This window comes from Vidua chalybeata, chromosome Z (assembly GCF_026979565.1).
Source record: "Vidua chalybeata isolate OUT-0048 chromosome Z, bVidCha1 merged haplotype, whole genome shotgun sequence".
In the NCBI taxonomy this organism is placed as follows: domain Eukaryota; kingdom Metazoa; phylum Chordata; class Aves; order Passeriformes; family Viduidae; genus Vidua; species Vidua chalybeata.
The window spans coordinates 66,280,026-66,294,904 of NC_071570.1; the positions used below are offsets into that span (position 1 = coordinate 66,280,026).

General features: G+C 40.0%; 1 protein-coding gene across 2 annotated transcripts; it reads right to left on the reverse strand.

Annotated features, from left to right (window-relative positions):
• Window positions 1-430: 430 nt before the first annotated feature.
• On the reverse strand, window positions 431-14,826 carry FKTN (fukutin). 2 transcript variants are annotated; one of them, XM_053932624.1, is made up of 9 exons: window positions 14,676-14,826; window positions 13,400-13,459; window positions 11,339-11,542; window positions 9,549-9,826; window positions 8,649-8,781; window positions 6,875-7,004; window positions 5,632-5,765; window positions 5,278-5,405; window positions 431-2,122 (listed from the first exon to the last, which is right to left on the reverse strand). In XM_053932624.1, the coding sequence occupies exons 1-9, from the start codon at window positions 14,778-14,780 to the stop codon at window positions 1,909-1,911; spliced, it is 1,386 nt and encodes a 461-aa protein (XP_053788599.1). In that variant the 5' UTR covers window positions 14,781-14,826; the 3' UTR covers window positions 431-1,908. The 2 variants fall into 2 exon arrangements, with proteins under 2 accessions (XP_053788599.1, XP_053788600.1); XM_053932625.1 differs by lacking the exon at window positions 431-2,122 and adding an exon at window positions 4,130-4,194.
• Between the last annotated feature and the right edge of the window lie 53 nt (window positions 14,827-14,879).

Genomic DNA, 14,879 nt, shown 5'->3' on the forward strand with positions numbered 1-14,879 from the left:
CAAGAGAACTCTAGAAGAAGCACACCTCAATCTGGCTGTTTCTGTGGGAATGCCAAGGCTTCAGCCTCATGATGTGCCTTGGAAGAGCAGCAGGTCGCTGATGTCCACACCACTCCTGGGCACCCAATCTGCATCCAAGCAGGAAATCTGTGGCCAGAGTACTGCACAGAGTGTGACAGGAGATGTGCAATGTGTAATCTCTCTGTGCAGCTGAAGGATCCTTTCTCCTACATGTGGGCTTCTGCTTTATTCAGAGCATCTTTATTGTATCCAAGTATCTTTATTAAAAAAATAAATGCTCAAAGACGGGCAGTCAATAAACAGTGTAAGAAACATTTCAGGATTTTCCTCTATGCATTATGTCATGTTAACTGCAATGAAGTGTGTTAAATGCTGCCCAAGATGACAAAACAAAGGATGAAACAGCATCTCAAGTTGCAAATTAGACTCTCCTTTTAATCAGTGTTAAATATATACTTGTATCTTCTTAAGAGAAAACATTTTAACCTGAAAAATACCTTACAGGTATTTTTCAACTATAGTTGAAATAATCAACTATTCAAGACATCCTCCCTTTCAGGGACATGCATTTTTTTCATTAGTCTTTTCATCTACAAAGTCAAAAATTTGACAGATTATAATTTTCTGAGAGCATCTTTTCTTTCACTTTTAAACATTTATCACATCTGAGAAACTCACAGGCTTACTGCATGTTATTACACCAAGAAGTTCAGGACAACAGAGTTATAAACATGGAAACCACAAGGACATTCACCTTTTCTTTTCCATTTTAAGAAAAAGGTACAAAAAAATTCTACGTGAGAAATTATTCCATATGATGTCATGATTACTTTAGCAAGTGTTAGCAGGATTTCACATCTCTCTCTTCTTAACCAGGCAGAGCGAAGTTACCATCCAATTGAAGAGCCAGCCTGACAAGTTGTTGCCAGAAGCTGAACAATTTACTCCAGTGTTTCGGTGGCAGGAGAAACTGAAACTGAGAGGACTGGCAGGATTGCTGCTGCAAATTTGATGGAACAGTTGGTATTTGTACACATTTCTCCTTTCCCTTAAAGAGAAGCCTCTGTTCTGTGAAACAGAAAACTATGAATAACCCCCATTTCTATCTGCTTGCAGGAAAGGAGGAATAGATGTAATTTGTGAAAAACCAGTAAAGCATTTTACAGGGAGAACACAAGGACTGGGACATTAAAACCAGAATTTTATTTCTTTTCATGGGGAAGCCATACCAGCAGCATGCACCTCCACATTCTTAAAGAAGAACAGGGCAAATTGAAAAATGTCCAATGTCAATAGTTTCTCCTTCCATTCACTTAGTGTTACACCACTACCAGATACCTCCTAGATGTAAAGCTGGTGGTCACACAGGTTCTGTGCCATAGGAACATTCCCAAGAGCAACCCTTTGCTCATGGTAGGGATGTACCAGTCTCAAATCAAGCACATTTGAGGTACTCATAACTCTGGTGTTTTGAAGTGAAACAGTCACAAGATCTCATTTGAAAAAAGAGGAACTTCTCTGAGATTTATCCTAACCTTCTCTCAAGCTTGAGAATTGAACAGTCTGAGGGTTTTGATGATCCCAGGAACGTCGAAGCCACCTGGCCACTGTTTACATTTAAATAGTCAACTGCCCATCAATCCACTGCAGTCCTCTCTACTCCCTTTTCTTTCAGCTTCCCTTCCCTCCAGTTGCTTTTCATCTTCTCCTTTAATCATGTGGAAAAAGCATGATGAAGGTGAAGAAAATACCTGTTAAACAAAGGGAGGTAAATGTCTCCTTAGGAAACACGTGGGACGCTACAAAGGAAACGGATGTCAATGCCATTGGGCACTGGGAAATCACAAACTGACAGTTCTGAGGACAGGCTCTGTCAGCAGACAGGGGTCAGTAGAGTTGGATGACATTGTCCCACTCATCAATAGGCCAGACTCCATTCTCCTGCACATTGAAGGGTGAGCTCTTCCAGTCCCATGTCTTCACAGGAACTTTCCACTCCGGGCCGTAGTTGGCCTCCACGTACTGCAGGGTTTCACAAGGCACGTGGACCTTGAGTTCCACAAATTCAGTCCAGCACAGAGTAAACTTGGGAAAGAGATACCTGTGCCAGAACAAAGGGGTATGGTCACTGCCAAAAAGCACCTCTTAGTAAGTTCAAGGAGAAAGCAAGCAACTGCAGCAAGTGGCCATGTTACATTTATACTGGTTTTTCTCTTACACACTGGACAAGGCTGTTATTAACCGTAACTGGTGAACATTTGCTTCATGTGCTTAGGAAGGAACATTCCTAATTCTTTTGTTGCTTGTACTCACATCATTCTGCCACCTATAGGTTAGTCCCTGCCTCTGCTTTGCCTGTTATAAATGGGATTTCACAGTCACCCCTTTTAGAAAGGTGAGGGTGGTACAGGCTTACAGCAGTGGCAGTTCACAGGTAAATTTCACAGCTTGACCAGAACGACATTGCGGTGTTAAACAATACCAAAGTCTACCCACTATTCCTGCAGAGGATCACTCCCACTTCCGAAGTTCTGAAGACTTCCACACAAAAAAAAAAAAAAAAAAAAAAAAAAAGATCCTACAATCCCTTTTCACAAGTTAAAATGAAACCATAAGCACTTCTTTTTAAAAAATATTTTAAAAATCTTTTTAAAAAAGATTTGTACATTTGCATGATGAACTAGAACTGCCCCCTCCATCTTCTTGCAAGCATGAAGTTAATTTCATTTCTGAGCTCTCAGCAAACAGTACAAGAAAACAAAACAATTGTGCTTCATGCCTTAAGTGGAGGGAAAGAACAAAGTGATGAAGCATTTTTTGGATATATGTCCAGAGACTGCTGATTAAACTAAACTCTTATACAAAGTCCTCTTTGTTAAAAACCTACAGAATTAGCTCACTTTAAGGATTAAAGCAAAGAGTGGGGATTTGATTCCCAGACTGTGTTTTTGTAGATACTCATTCTCTGCTGGAGATTGCAACTGTGCAGTATTAAATTTGCAAAGAAGAAGCCTCAATTGCTGCAACTCCAAGACAGTAGCAGGAGGATGCACATGCTTGTGTCAGGAATGCTGAGGAAGTGTTTGTGCACATGGAAAAGCAAACCACACAGCCAGGCTGTGAGGGTTAAAAATCAGCTCTCCAAGGAAACAGAGTCTAAAAATGACTATGAGAAATATTTTAGGGACTCAATGAGAAATGTTCTAGTTCTCCACCCTCTAATTTAGATGTATAGAAAGTATGCCTGTGCAAGTATTTAGCTTTCTGAAGAAAACACCTTCTACCTTTCAGTTTTAATCTTAGAAAAGAACTACCCTTCTCTGTGATGACCCAGTAGCAATCAACAACTCTTCTGACACTATAATTACTTTAAAATTGTTAGAGTGGATTTAGGATTCAGCATGAACAAACAATCACTTATCTTCTGACTGACCTTCTCACTTTTGTCTTCCTCCAAAATTCTGACAGGGCTGGAGATTAAGCAGAATTGAGGGTCATTCTGGTGTTGCACATAGTCAGATTAAGCATGCCAAGTGCTCTCACATCTCACAGTAACAAAAGCTGAGTCTCTTTTATCTTTTTGAGGATGTATTTGAAATAGCACATGTCTGGAATTACTTGGCTAAGAATTCTAAACAGCTACAGTTCTGACATGGCTCAGGGCCTTTATGGTGGTAAACAAGCAGTTTTCATGGTCATTTTCTGTGTGTATTAAATTAAGAAACACCAGCTCAGAATTAGAGGCTTGGCTTCCTTATGATGCTATGCCTAAGCAAAGTTATTACTGAACTAGAAAGCTGTGTTTGGAACTTTAATTAAGCTACCACCAAAAATAACTACAAGGCTGCAAGAAAAGGGAAGAGTTTTGTGGAAGATGGAGTTCCAAAGGAGGTGTAATACCCAACGATACAAAAGCTGGAGTGCAGCACAGGGTCACATTGATCCCCTATTCTCATGTCTTAAACCAGTCATTATCAAGAAAAATGGGGGAAAAACATCTCTCAAGTATCCAAGGTTTGATGGAGTTTTGAAGGAGCAGTGTCAACTCCATTGGCATGGAAACAGCCACTGCAATTTAGATGCAACAAGAGCACAAAGAGGAGGAAAGGAATTTATTGGTCAGCTTGCTTTTCAGAATGCACCACACATGAAAACTGGAACTGCTGCTGTATTCTAAAAAAAAATAAAACAAAACAAAACAAAAAAAAAAAAAAACCACACAAAAAACAAACAAACAAACAAACAAAAACAACAAAAAAAAACCCAAAAAACTTTGCTATACTGCATATTTTCTGTGGGGATATTCCAAGAGGTCTTTCTTTTGTCTGTTTCTAAATGTGCCTTTTGATGCTGGTTATCAAAATATCTTTCCCAGTCTTTATTTATCACTTCAGGACAAAAATAACTAAGACAAGGATTTGGACAGTATCTCCAACTGGATGACAGTTCTCACTAAATTCCCATTAGCTAAATACAAACAAATATATTTCAGGTAAAATATAAAAGATAATGAAATCCTATAGAAGTCTACAAGGTTTTCAACTAGTCTGCAGCTATCTCCTTCTGAGTGAAGGTATGTGATTGAAAAAATAAATCTAATTATCAAAACCTATATTCAATTTGCTAAGTTGATTTGGATTAAATCATTAAATCATTAAATAAAATTATTAAATAATTGCTGATTTAATACTGAAAGGTGTGAAACAAGAAACATAGGATCCTATTCAAAATTCCATTTTCAGAACATGAACAGTAAGGCCTGCAGGAATTGTCTGTGTTGCTGTCACAACTCAGTATTCCAAATTGCTACCTCAAAATCCCAAATTGTGGGCCTTTCTGTTCAAGGAGAGTTGAGGCTTTTTGTCATAATACTTCCTCATCAATACAGATGCCCAAGGATTAATGTTCTACTACAAAATTAGACTGCAATAAACAGTGTTTCAGAGACTTTTTCTCATCTTGGGTGTTTATGTAACTGGGGGCCCATCACAGTCAGATAAGATATACTTGATATACAACATACCAGCCCTGCTTTTGATTTCACAAGAGATGTGACATTTACTCTCTATTAAGGCACAGGACTGTTCTCTCTCTGCTTCACTGGTCTCAGAGTGCAGAATCTCCACCGATTCCCCTCTGACATCCACATTTCCACAAAGAGCACAGGCTTTGCCAGGCAACAGCACACAAAATGCCATCAGTAAACACTAGCTTGTTCAATTTCTTTCCTACTAGTGGTACAAATCCAGTTCTTACTTAAATTTCTTGCCCGATTTGGCCTGAGTTCCTCCATTCCATATGTGGTCATCCTCTTCATAGAAGAAAAAAATGTCAAGTTTCACATCATCTTCTCCCTGAAAAGAGAGTTCCAAGCTGTCTTCTACCTGAAAGACAAAAATGCACACTGTGTATACACATAAAAATACAAAGCAACATATGTCAGCAGAAAACAAATTGATTTTCATCAGCTATACAGAGTGACTTCTAACTGAAGAAAACACAGTAACTCTGCATTACTTTTAAACTTTATTAAACACTTCTGCAACTGAAGTCGAAGTTACAAATCTACAGAAACACACACATGAAGTAAAATGTTCATTTTCTATGTACCTTTCCAAATTTGTGCTTCAGTGGCAACCCAGCTTTCTGAAAGGCTGGAATGATATCTGCTTTGTAGTCCCTTATAAAGATTCCCAAATCCACATCTTTGCTGTGAGGAATGACATTGCACTGCCTATACCAGCCTGAGGGAAAAAAAAAAAAAAAAACCAGAAAAATCCCAAACTAGTTAAATTCAGGAACAGAAATTCAACAGAAATAAAGCAACACAAAAATGAACTGTCTTAAGATCACCAGGCAAAAGTCTTTGACTTTTGAGGCCATAAACAAGACTTCTGCCTTTTTTTAGTATGGGATGAACCACATCAAAGGAAACAAGTATTACTGCACTTATAGTCATCTGTCTCCCTTCAGAAAGCCAAGAATGCAAGAGAAAACTAAGATAATGTGTCTTCGGTTTCCTAATTTAAATGCATTTATATATTTTTAAAAAATTAAAATTCTTTATGTGGGACCAAATCTAATCAGCAGTTAACAGCTACAGGGCCACAGCTGTGCTTCTGATTTGCAACTATTGTTTTATACTGCATCCAAGATCTTTCAATCACCACTGCAAAGCAGAAAGACACAAAGTAGGACATCCTTCTGTCTGTTTCATTTAGGCATCTTTTAGTAACTATTCATTCAGAAAATTATATTCCCTAGGATTAAATAAATACAAGGCAAATGTGAACACGAGTCTTCACTAAGTGTTTCAGTAACAAAAGAATCCTCACCAGTGATAAGACACTTATACCTTCAGCAGAACTGAAAACTTGCATTACCTAATTTAATGGACTGTAATTTTATTAAAAGTTTGTTTTGAAAGAAAATAAATTAATGTAAACGGTATTTTAGAAGTCAATGACAAGCATCTAATTGCATGGGAAGAAAAACAGGGTTAGAGTGTACTTGGAGAGCAGAACAATGTGCTCATCACTGCATTTTCCAACTGGCACTTCAGTGAATTCCAAGTCACACAAATTAGGGAATTGTTAATTTTTTTTAGCAGGGATGAACACAACACAGGTAATTCCTAACAACATTAAATGCTTCACTGGAAATTTGCCGAGCATCTCAGCAGCTCAGGTTTCTACAGAAAAAGCATTTTTTCAGGAGCAAAAAGGCTTATTGCAATACAGTTATTACTTTCCAACCCAGTACTTTTGGCTCCTGCTGACATCACAAGCAATGGAGGATGAAGTGTTTAAAGTTTCAGGTGAGTTTAAAAATGCAACACAATAAATATTTTTACCAAGACATGTTCCACTGCTCAGCCAGAACTTCACTCCCAAGTTATTCAATGTCAGGGCAGCCAGATGAAGCACGGATTTTGCCTTTTTCCTGAATTCCACTGCGTCAACAGAGGCATCATCAGGATACAGCTGGAAGGCAAGAGTAAGCAAGTTACAGTCAGAGAGCAAACTTGTCCCTTCATTTTTTCAGTGTCCTAGGGAAAAATGACCTTAAAAAAATTTACTTAACTAATACCTGGGCTAACATCTGGTTTTACATACACAGTCCATTTTCAGAACATGCACTGGAATGACAAGTGAAAATTAAAACTCTGAATCATCAACCTTTCTTTTTTTCCTAACCAGCAGAATGAAAATTCACAGTAGACTAGAATAAGAAAAGATGTATTAGACACTGATTCTCAGCACTTGGCAGCCACACGGGTGAGCCCTTGTTCTGCACATGCTGAAGGCAATTCCTGGAGTCCAAGGAGAACACGGGGACAGAATCAGTCCCTACCAGCACATCAAGGCTTTTCCAACCTCCAGAACTCCATGATTAATTAATTTGGCGCCACCAAGTGTCAGACTTGGGTGTTGAGTTTTAAGGAGAACTGCCAAGGAGAAACGGTGTGAACACAAAAATCTTCCAGACAGAACTGTGGCAACGTCTGCCGTCCATGCAAAGCCAAAACCAACACGAGAGGCTGGTCAAACATTACTAATTCTAACAAAGGAACACTCGGCTTTGTGATGGATTTCTTTAAGAGCTCTTGGGCCACAAGCAGCCAAAATGAACTTTTCAAAACAGGTGCCAGATGCTTGTCTCAGTGTCAAAGCTCCAGCAAAGTTCAATAAACATGTAGGGGCACATTTTCTCTTCCTGTGGTTATTTCTGCCTGGAGGCTGAAGTGGATTATATTTTTCTGTCTTCCACATGTGAAGGGACAACACATAGATGCCCTTGTGACCTTCCTACTACCCAAATAAGGATCCACAGCCTACTAGAGTGAACAGGAGTGGTTCTCCCTTTCCCCAACACCTGAATAACTGAAGAGTAGAGCCTCCACTGCCCATTTTTCCCCTTCCATGAACTCAGAGATGGCTCAGATTCAGTGGCCTAACTGACTCTGTAGTCTTAATTGTGAACCCTGGATCACTTTACAACTCATGTCCTTTCCAAGTTAGGACAGAATGCCCCCCACACTGCAGTGAAGACACTTCTATCTGCTAAATCAAGCAGCAAAATTCTAAAAATAATGTTCTGAATAGTGGTGAAAACATTAGCTTACACAGTCAAAAAAGCAATTAAATCAGTCACTTTGAAATGTAACCATATCAGATAAGCCAAACGAGGAACATTGAACTGCATGACATGGTTCAAAAAATGTAAAATTAAATATTTCTCAAAACTGTGAGGATTTCCATAAGAAAAATTTTCAGCCATGAAGATACACAAGTTTTATATGTTTATCTAACAAAACAAGTTAGTTTAATTTACATAAGAACCATTTAACAGTAAGGGTGTGTAAGAACTATGGATATGTTGGTTCCCTCTTGGAAAAAAATGTGCTTGCAAGTAAAAAAACAAAAAATGCCATGATCTTCAGGTAAAGTTTTGATTTCATTACCACTTAGTAAGATCTGTGGAATGAGAATCAAGGGGTGTATTTAGCTTTGTGTATGTGAACAGTCCCATTTAAGTAAAAAAAACCCAGTAAACTGTTCTTAGGTTTGGGTCAATCAGTGAAAACACACATTTCATCTCAGAGATGCCACCCAGTTACCACTAACCTGAAAGAAAGCCCGAGCTTCTCTGTACCTACATTCAAGAAATCTAGACTGGGACATCTCCTCTAGAAAACTGGACGGATTTTTTGGAATTTGAACTTTTAAGTCATCAATGGAAACAAGCAGAAGTTCTGGCCTGCATGGAAAGAAAGATAATATATTACCCAATTTAATTCCACTTAATGTATTAGCCAATTTAATTCCATTACAAACCACATGGCACTTTAACTCAGGTTATAATCTTAATGCACACTACTGGCAGTGATCCCTCTGTCCAAATACAGCCAAAAAAAAAACAATAATAAATGAAAAAAGCAACAAGAGCTTCACCAAATTCTTCATACGTTTCAAAACTTTGTTTAAAAAGAATTCCTACACCTCCAAACCCCAAGCTGGTTTGTTCAGATCACTGATTCCTTTCTGACTCATGACTTGAATTTGTTCAAAGATGTTGCTCAGTGCATCTTAAAATTCAGGCTATTTGGTTGTCTAAGTACAGGATGCCCTTCAGAATCAAATTTTACTCTGTACTTTGAGGCTATTTGCTTTTAAAAACTAAAAACTATTCAGCCTTCATAATGACTGAAGTGGGATTATTTAATAGCTTACACAGTTTACTTCAAACATTTAGGCACATAACTCATATAGATTCCATGTTTCAAAAGGATGAAAGAACAGGGTCAAATTAATGGAAAAAGTTAAATAGATTTATTTGGATGTGTGAAATGTCTATTTTTCTCAGTTTCTCAGAAACAATGTTCTCAAAGTATGCACTCTGGGGTCTGACTCATACCTGAGATGAATTCTAGAACCTGACTACAGGAAAGAGAGTAGTTTTACACACAGAGGAAGTAATTTTGGGAGTGCCATGATGGCTTTCTCCTCCCCTTGTTGTGAACTCACTTTTCATATGCCCCAGGATAGCGACCGAAGTGGAGTTTCCGGAAAGGCACAAACTTTCTGTCCATGTGTTGCTTGAGTCTCAGGGGCCCATGCCAGAGGAAATTGCCACTCCTCTCATAGAAGACCACCAGGTGAATGGCATGGGATGCCAGCTTGAATATGTAATGCAAGGGAATTTCCATCCCAGACAGGTCATCCATCCCATCCAAGCGGGGGTCCTTGTTTATAATCTTTAGCCACTGGAACCCCATCTTCTCAGCAGTTCTAAAAAGGCCCACCTGAAAATGAGGAAGACAGGAGACAGAGCAGGCTAAAGATTAGAGAAACCAAAACTGAAAGCTAAATGTTTATTACTAATTCACACCATTCCTCATTTTTGTTTTTAATCAGGCTTAAGCACAAATGAATCAAAAATCTCTAAGAGCCTGAAGACCAGCAGTCGCAAGCAATTCCAACCACCTTCTTTTCTTGTCTTAAATTTTGTCCTTCAGACTACAAAATAAAACAACAAATAAATTTTGTAAGCCATGCTTAGATTAGGTTTGTTCCTTGCCATAGCACCCTGCACTCTCAAACTATTCTCTAAAACTGTTCATCTGCCAAATTTGGTGTTCCTAAGTCCTTGAATAACAACATCACTAACACAAGAATTATTAGTCCAAAACCTTCTTTTGTGGGGCAAATAAAAATCTCACCAAACACTGAGCACTGCTCTCAGGCTTTCATAGTTCTACAAACATAGGGAATTAAATTCTGGTTGATTTAAAGAAAAAAAACAAACCCATCAGCATCTGAAGATGCTTCAGTTTCCCCCCTTGAAATGTTTTGCATAAGCATATCAGCTTCTCTGAATGATACAGAAATTACCACTGAGACACAAAGCAATGGGAAAATGGATTTATCTCAGTGTACTGCCATACAACTTTACTCTTGGTTTCTTGAATTCCTTCACATCTATGGGTTAAACAGCTGCCTGATCAGGCCCAGAGTCACACCCCTCTTCACTCAAGTTCTTCCTTGAAATAGTCACTGATCATTTTAGTTTCCTGCTTTTTCTAATTTAAAAAATGAGAGAAAAAAAAAAAAAAAAAAAAAGAATAAGAAAAAAGCTGTTTGTCACTGGTATCTTTAGTCTGTAGAAATTAATCTAATAAATATTTCCAGATTACACTTAATTGATGAAATAATATTGGATTTAAATTTGTCCTTCCTCATGTGCTACATTTCTATTTTTAACACAGACATTACAAATTGTCCTAACATCACAGAGAAGCAGAGATACCATTAAATATCACCAACACATTAGGTGAAATGGTATTAATTACAAGGATGTGCTAAAAGAAATGCAAACCAGCAGACTATGATAATATTTTGAGACTTGTCACATCAATAACTACAATTCCTTCTTGATGAGTCCCCAAACTCCAGATTTATAAAAGATACCCCTACATTAGAGGCTCAAGGTTCTCCTCCTTCCTTTCTAACTGACCTTTCTTTCCTTTCTGACTACTAGTGGGTTTTTTTAATATTGCAGACAGCTTCTAAAAAGCTTCAGCTATAAAATGCTCCTAATGTAATTACTCCTAATGTAAATTAATCCTAATGTATCCAGGCTAGTAAATGGGCAACTTGTAGTTTCAAACAAAGTTTCCTCTGCCTACCACATGAATTAGATACAAATATTAGCACCACATGAATTCAGATACAAACATGAAAGCATTAAGTGACAACATCAAAGAGCAGCTGAACGCACTAAAATACAGAAATGTGAACAGAAAACATGCACTTACATCATGTTTCCATGTTTTGTCTAGTAGTGCAAAGGTAGTGAAGTCTCTTGGAGCACAGAAGTATTTGCATTCTGGGCTGGGGCCATCCGGAGAGCTTCTGATCTGCTCAATGTCTTTATCAACCAGTCCCAGAATCAAAGGATCAATCAAATACACTGGAATATTGTGACTGGATATTAATCCTAGGAACTTCCTAACCACGTGCTGTTTGACAGAGGACAGAAAGACCATCTTTGCATTAAAACTCTTTGACAGAAAGAAACCCCAACCCACTGAAAGAAGGAAATCTTATCTCCCAATACATCCTCTGAATGTACACTTCACTTCCACGAACAGTTGTGAGGCTGAGTGAAAAGGTAGGATACAAGTACCACACAGAATTTGGATTCTGGTCTACCGAGGGCACTCAACATTGCATAAGGAGTAAAAAGCTGCAGCAAGAATGTTCTGTGCCTAATGCAAGGGGTTATTAACTTGATTCAGTGAAAAACATTAATCAAGCACATTTAAATATCCATGGCACACAGAAACCACTTACAGCAGCCACAGTCACCCTGCCACTTAAATGTATTCAACTGTAACATTTTCATTTAATGATTTTAAAGCTCTGACTTCAGAGAGATGTGAAAACACAAGGTCAGGATGTGGGTTAATAACAGAGTTTTGGCAGCAGCATTACCTGTGTGGTACAGGCAGAAGCAAAGCCACCCTCATAGTGATTTCAGCTACAGGAAGCTGAAAGGTGAGTGATGTGCTCCTATTACTTCTATGACTAAAACTGGCACACCAGAATGATGAACAGGAAAAAATCTGTGCAAAAGTACCTACTTCCCCTTCCCCACCCCATCACTTCTCCAGGAAAACAGATGCTTTCAGCTCAAACTTAAACAATTTTTAAAAAAACATAAATAATGGTAGAAGAACATGGCCTTGGTGTTAAGTCACCAAGAGAAACATGTTCAAATTTAGTATTTTGGACACATCACTGAGGGGGCTTTAAGGAAAGCCTGACGTGCAGTAGGTGGCAGGATCATGGCACATCCTTTATCACTAATGATCTCAGAAGAGCAAGTTAAACCTTTAGGAGAGCTCTACCAACAGACTGGAAGCCCCCTGTGACCGTGACACCTCACACCTGGTGGGCAGCTCCAAGGGGTGTCACCTCCAAGAATAGGAAGGCATTCCTGGCACAAGTAAGCAGTCCACAGAGCAGTTGGTCTGGATTTTTTCCAGGGACAGCTCCTAGCCAGAGCACCTTCCCTCTTGCTCAGCAGAAACCAGGCCTTTAAATGGCCATTCTGCTAATTAGCAGCATTATCATGTTGCATCCAAACTGAAAGGCAGCCAGCTCCCAGCACATCCTTCTCCTTAACCATCTGTGCTGTTTTTCCACTGGGAGATCAGTTAACAAAAAGTCTTCTTTAAAACTGTTTCCAAACAAATCCTAACTACAAATATGATAGGGGACCTTCTGGCTCCCCGGGGTGGGCGGTTTTGGTTTTATTCAAGCTTGCAAGCCTGAAGCAAGACATAACAAATACCCCATTTCAAGCACCTAATAGGACCCCCAGCACTGGTCATGAGGGCTGGAATGCAGCAGCTGGTGAATGCTGAAATGTGACATTTTCTCGAGCTTTAAAACCCAGCACAGGACCAGCAGGTTAAACTGGAGTGGGCAAAGGAGAATTGTGTGACCCAGCACCTTCTCAGAAGCTGCATGGCAGACCAGCCAATCTGTTCAACACCCAGCCTGAAAGGACACAAAACCCTGCATCAACACTTCAGTCCCAGAACAAAGAATTTCTTCCTGAAACATCAACACATCCGAGCACTGCATTGGCAAAGGCTGTGAAGCTGTAACTGTTTCTTAATTTTACTTTACACTGATGTTTCGATACTATCTTTATTGAACAAAGTTACAAAGTGAATCTTTTCATCCTTCAAAGCAGAAAGCGCCCAGTGAAGAATGAGGAGAGCTGGACCCTGAATTTGAAGTTCCAAGTGAGTTCTGAGATTTGTGGAAGAGCTGTATGAACCAGTGACACTGTACATAGTACATACCCATCTAGTGCTGTCTTGGCCTGACTGGCTTCCTCTGACTTTGGAAAAAGCTGCTCCATTCTATAAAAAAAAAAAAAGGAAGGGGAAGGGAGAAAGAAGAGGAAAAACCCCAAAGTTTTAGTTGAATTCTTGTTTTCTTAACATGACTTCATGGTTATGGCTGGGGTTATGCCTCTGATCACACAGCTACAGTGCTGAATGTGAAATCATAAACAACTGCTGTGGCTTAAATATATTTAGAAGGACAACCCAAGCCTCAGGGACCTCCAAACATGCAAGCATTGAGTGGTGAGGCCTCAGGTTTCCAAGCCAATGTGCCAGCAAACGTAAAATAGGAGGATGACAAATCCTGTCAGGCAAATACCACAGGGGCAGGAACAGTGGGACTGTGCCTCAGTCTTTCCAGGTGTAATCCTACACAATTCAATTTTAAGGACTGCATTTTCACGTGAGAGGGTCAAGGCAGCTCGTGACTCTGCTTTAGGCTTTTCAAAAGCACAAAAAAATTCTCAGTTGTTGTTTAAAAATCAGAAACGGTGAGAAAGAAGTTGAAGGTTGCAACACCAGCTGTCACTGACGCTGCCTGCACTTAATAAGGGAAGAAAAGCCGAAAAACAACTCAAGGCACTTTGAAATCTGCACGGTTCTTCCATAAAAATAAAGGGAGTTCCTTTGTTGTATGAGAGTTGCAACTGTAAACTAAGAACCACCAGAGGATTTAATTTACAGTAACATTCACTTCTTTTGCTGTTGCAGAAAATCACTCTGGCCTGGACGTTCCAGATCAGGTATAAAAAGAGGTACAAACAGCATTCCAGGTATAAAAGCAGGATTTTAACTGTGACATCCAGCACTTCAGGAGCATTGAGTCACAAAACCCTTAAGACGACCGCAGAAAAAGTTGGGATTTCTCTCTGCCATAGCAGTGTTGGAAAACCTGCAGCCAGCAGATATTGCCTCCCTTCAGAAGAGCCCTCAGACAGATCTCGGTGCGGCTTTGGTGGCAATAAAAGTCACCGAGCAACGAGAGATGAGGGTTAAGCAGTGGCAGCTGGAAGCTGGCGGGGGCATCATTCCCTCCGGGAGAAATCGGATGGCCCTGGCTGACACAGTGACTTGGATACCAGGCTGGGAACTCAAACCCGACTGTACCCCTGCCACCGGACACCGGCCTGGGCTCCCCGCCCGCCCCGCAACAATGGGAGCCGCTCCAGGGAATCCCGGGGCTGGGGTTGACGCCCACACAGCGCTCCGGGCACCGCGCTCCCTCTCTCACCTTCTGCGACAGGTAGAACTTGTAATAGCACAGCTGGAAGAGCAGGAAAACCAGACTGGTCAGCGACAGGAGCGCCAGAACCACGTTCCTGTTGATTTTCTGCATCAGCTCCGGGGCGCTCCGGGAGCCGCTGCCCGGCCGCCCTCACCGCGATGCGGCTTCAGGCCGGAAAGCGCGGAGCTGCAAAGCGCCGCCCGCCGTCGT